Below are 4242 nucleotides of genomic sequence, written 5' to 3' on the forward strand. Positions count from 1 at the left end.
TTTCAGAATCGCTGCTTTCAGTTTCGGATACAGAAATATCCGATTCATTATCGTTCACCACGTGCTTTTGTACCTCATTCATTCTTTTCTTCGATATCTCCATATCTTCTGTTGAAAAACCTTCAAATTCGGAATCACTGCTTGATAGCATGAAACTCCTTTCCATCTTCAAAGTTGAAAAAATTAACGCCGCAAAAAATGTGGAAAAAAAATCTTCCAAAATTCACTGAGTTCAAATATCACGCCAATCAATGTCGGAGACAATAACTCAACTGTTTGCAAAGTGAAATCAGGTGTTTTAACAAATGTACTAATGAGATTTGGGTTCAAATATACATTTAAATAACAATGGGTACGCTTGGCCGGTTACGGCCGGGTTAGTCTTATGAACCAAAAATTTTTTCGGCCGGGTTAGTAACGGAAGGGTTAAAACATGACTGGCCATAGGAAATATTACCTTGCTTGGAAACAGGACAGGGTTGGCAACAAGGCGGGTATCCAGCTATAGAAAATCTACCTTAATAAATTCCATCTAATCCATGCAAGCATGGAATAATGTAAATTGAATGATACGAATAATATTAATACAGCTTATCTCCCGTTTCTTGTATGACTGGAATGATGACAGATAATTCTAATAAATATTTCTACTTAGTTTCTTTCTATGTTTTTGATTTACTTGCTATTTCTAACAATATTTTCTCATTGTTCTTTATTTTCCAGTTACAAAAGAGATTTGTAATCAATCTGCCTTCATTCCATGTTAGAGTTATTGACAAGAATGGTATACGGGACCTACCGACAATTCACTTAAACATAATAGATAATTGATTCTCATAGTTGTATTTTCTATTTCTTTCATTTTCCACACGTCCACTGAGAATAAACAAATGTTCATAAAAATAAAAGTGTTTTATTCAATGATTGGTTCAAGTTGCAATCCTACTATGCAGTTAGGCAAAAATACACAAACCATTTTGATACAAAGCTTATTGATGTTTCTATTATCAAAACTTTTAAAAAGTATTATATAAAATTCAGTAAAAAGATATCTGTATGTCAATATTCATACAAAAATATGTATTTTTGAAGAGATTGACTTTTTTAAAAAATTATTTCTAGCTTGAAACTGGCAGACTGATAAATCTGTTCAGTCTTATAATGGTTAAATGCTAGTGTAAATTTTCTAAACTCTATATTAAGCATCACTCATGAAGGATTTTGTGTTAACAAAAAAATTATAAATATACTTCGAGCATGGCCGTTGATCATTACCAACATCACCTTCCTGGCACTTGTGCCAGTGGCACGTGAAAAGACATTCGAGCGAGATCGTTGCCAGTACCAATGGACTGGCTCCTGTGCAGGTGGCACGTAAAATACACCATTTCAAGCGTGGCCGTCGCCAGTACCACCTGACTGGCCCTCGTGCCGGTGGCACGTAAAACACCCACTACACTCTCAGAGTGGTTGGCGTTAGGAAGGGCATCCAACTGTAGAAATTCTGCCAAATCAGATTGAAGCTTGGTGTCGCCTCCTGGTCCACCAGTCCTCAGTCAAATCGTCCAACCCATGCTAGCATGGAAAGCGGAGGTTAAACGACAATGATGATGATGATGATGATGATTATTGATTCTTGAAGTTATGAAGAGTATCCTGCTGTAGAAACCATGCCAAAGCAGCACAGTCCTTGACTTGCCAGTTCCTGTCAAACTGTCCAACCCATGACATCATGGAAAATGTATATTATACAATGTGATGATGATGATAATTTGCTTTTGTTTTTTTTTAATTTTGTATTCAATACTTTGCAGAGAAAATAAGTATGCCTTACCTAAAGAAATGTGTAATACATTGTATATTTGTACTTTGACTGTCATCTGTAGATTTCAGTATATATTTTGAGATTTTATTGAAATCCTTGTTGATTGTTGCTTAAAATTGGTTTTAAAATGTTTAGAATATTAGAATATTCATTGTTAATAAATATATTTCTGCCTTAATCCAGCATACAAATGCTTGCAACCTGAACCCTGTACTTTTGTTTGTTGTAATTTCAATTTTATTTGAAGTTTGACCAATTGCCATTGGACAGGGAGGAGAAATATTTAGAAGGACCACTGGCTGAATCTGTTGGATAGAGAAATGAAACTAAAGAAAATATTAGCTAAAGAACTGACTGCACATCAGCAATATAGCCATGTCTGTTCTATTATAGAAATGTGGTGATCATGTTTTGGGGAACTTAACAGGTCAAGTTTGAAGGAAACAATTGAGTGCCACTGGTGACATTTTGAACTTTTGAACCAAGTTATCTTGAAGAACTGAAACTGACTCTTGTATCAAGTCGTCTATAATGAATTGGAGCTTATTGATAGCAACATGTATTAATTTAAGCTTCAAACACCAGCTTAGTAATGACAAAGTTATTTAAATAAATTCTTCATTATTTTTAGAATTATCTGAATCAAAAGGCAGTTTATTTCAACAGAAATAAGGTCACAAAAGGGTTAATTTGAGGAGTATAAAATAATTGATTAGAAATACATGTATGATGAAGAAAAGACATTAGCTCAGTGACCAACCTCCTCCTTCCATTAGTTAGATTGATCTCAAGCCGTCTGTATTCTTATTGGAGTTACTGCCCTTCTAGGCAGGAAGATGAAATGTAGTTTATGAGTTTATGAAGTTCATGTCTTATGCATATATTCCATTTTGGCATGGTTCTTACAGCTGGATGTCCTTGCTATAACCAGTGGTGGGCTTGGTTCTGCTAACAACTAATTAGTGAAGCTAACTTTTCCTTTAGCAGATTAGCGTTTGTGCTAACTTTGGAAACTGTTAGCGGACCAATTAGCTTCAGCTAAATTTAGTTCCACTAGTTTTAAGCCTGCTAACAAAATTCATGTTTGTTCCTGTCTGTTGTGGGTGTGTCTCAAAGAGTCTGTTAGGCATGCTATTGGCTGACTATGTGTACATGTGACCAGATGTAATTGGTCGATGCAGCAGCAGTCTAACTGAGCAGCATTGTGTTATTCTCCAGTTTTGAGTTGTGTTCGCTCACAACGTTTTTCACATTACAGATAGTCTTACAGTACCAGCAACAGCAGTGTATGTTATTGGCTTATCAAGTTAATACTTATTGTTATGGAAGGTGAAGACGTTTTTGGCCTGAGGATGAAGGGCTTGTTGAGGAGTCTGCAGTGGCTGTGAGTGAGGCAGAAGTTGCTCAGGAGTCTCAAAACTTGTGGCCCCACATGGGGGACTAATCTGTCCTTGTGTCAAGAGATAAGAGGAACTCCAAAATGCTGTCCTTCTGGTGTGTCATGTGCCAGCTCAAGGAGACTACCATCAAGGGACAAGTGGTGAGCCTCTACAGCTTGAAGTCGCATGTCGAGAAGAAACACCCAATGCATGACATCCAGTTTGAGGAGAGGATCAAGGCTGGCTCTTCCTGTGGGAAACACAGACAATCTTTTAGTAGCAGTGTCAATAGCCAGTCATCACAGCCATGTGCAAAGAAAGCATGCCAGCCCGGTATTGGCGAGGTGTTAGCCCAAACTGCTGATTCTCGTGTCCATCAGTCTATGGTGTACAGAAAGATTGTAGACCTGTTTGTCAACAACATAGTACCGCTGCATGTAGTGGAGTCCCCCACCTTGGTCAGACTGATCAAGACACTGAACCCTAGCAAGACATCAATGTCCCACTGCACTCTAGGTGAGTTGATCTTGGCTAGTCATATACAACTGGTAGAGTATCTTACAAGTTATTTATAATCAAAATTATACAAGATTAAATTATTATTATGGCGTACTTCATATAATTATTTATTAAATAATTATTTTCTTAATTAATGTAATAAAATGTATAATAGCTAATTGAGATAAATGTCATAATATATAATATACGGTGAATTTTCTTTCTTTTTTTCCTTTTTCTTTTCTTCTTTTCTTCCCTTCTTGTCCAACGTACTATCTGGTAGCGTCCTAATCTCCATCGGTTTTTTCAAATAAATTACGTTATAACCTTCTCCAACTATAGTTCTCATATTCGGTTATAATGTCTTACGTTTAAGCTGGTTTCCATACATTTCCCTGATGAGAAGTTTACATTTCTAACATCGTTGATTCCTATGGATCGCATAAATTGTAATTCTTTGAAACATATGTCGGAAATTAAAGTATGCAATTAAAATATGCGTTTTACTCCATTCTTTAAATTTATATATACTCAAATACC

At 36.1% G+C, this 4242-nt stretch overlaps 1 protein-coding gene across 1 annotated transcript in view; it reads left to right on the forward strand.

The window, feature by feature from the left end:
- The window catches only part of LOC128248705 (proteasome subunit beta type-2-like), a 44746-nt gene extending 43838 nt beyond the window's left edge, over positions 1-908 (forward strand). The window contains exon 6 of the mRNA XM_052970474.1: positions 724-908. Within this exon, the coding sequence (XP_052826434.1) occupies positions 724-831 (108 nt within the window). The 3' untranslated portion in view covers positions 832-908. The remainder of the gene's footprint in view (positions 1-723) is intronic.
- Positions 909-4242: the final 3334 nt, after the last annotated feature.

The sequence above is a fragment of the Octopus bimaculoides genome, chromosome 9 (assembly GCF_001194135.2).
Source record: "Octopus bimaculoides isolate UCB-OBI-ISO-001 chromosome 9, ASM119413v2, whole genome shotgun sequence".
Classification (NCBI taxonomy): Eukaryota; Metazoa; Mollusca; class Cephalopoda; order Octopoda; family Octopodidae; genus Octopus; species Octopus bimaculoides.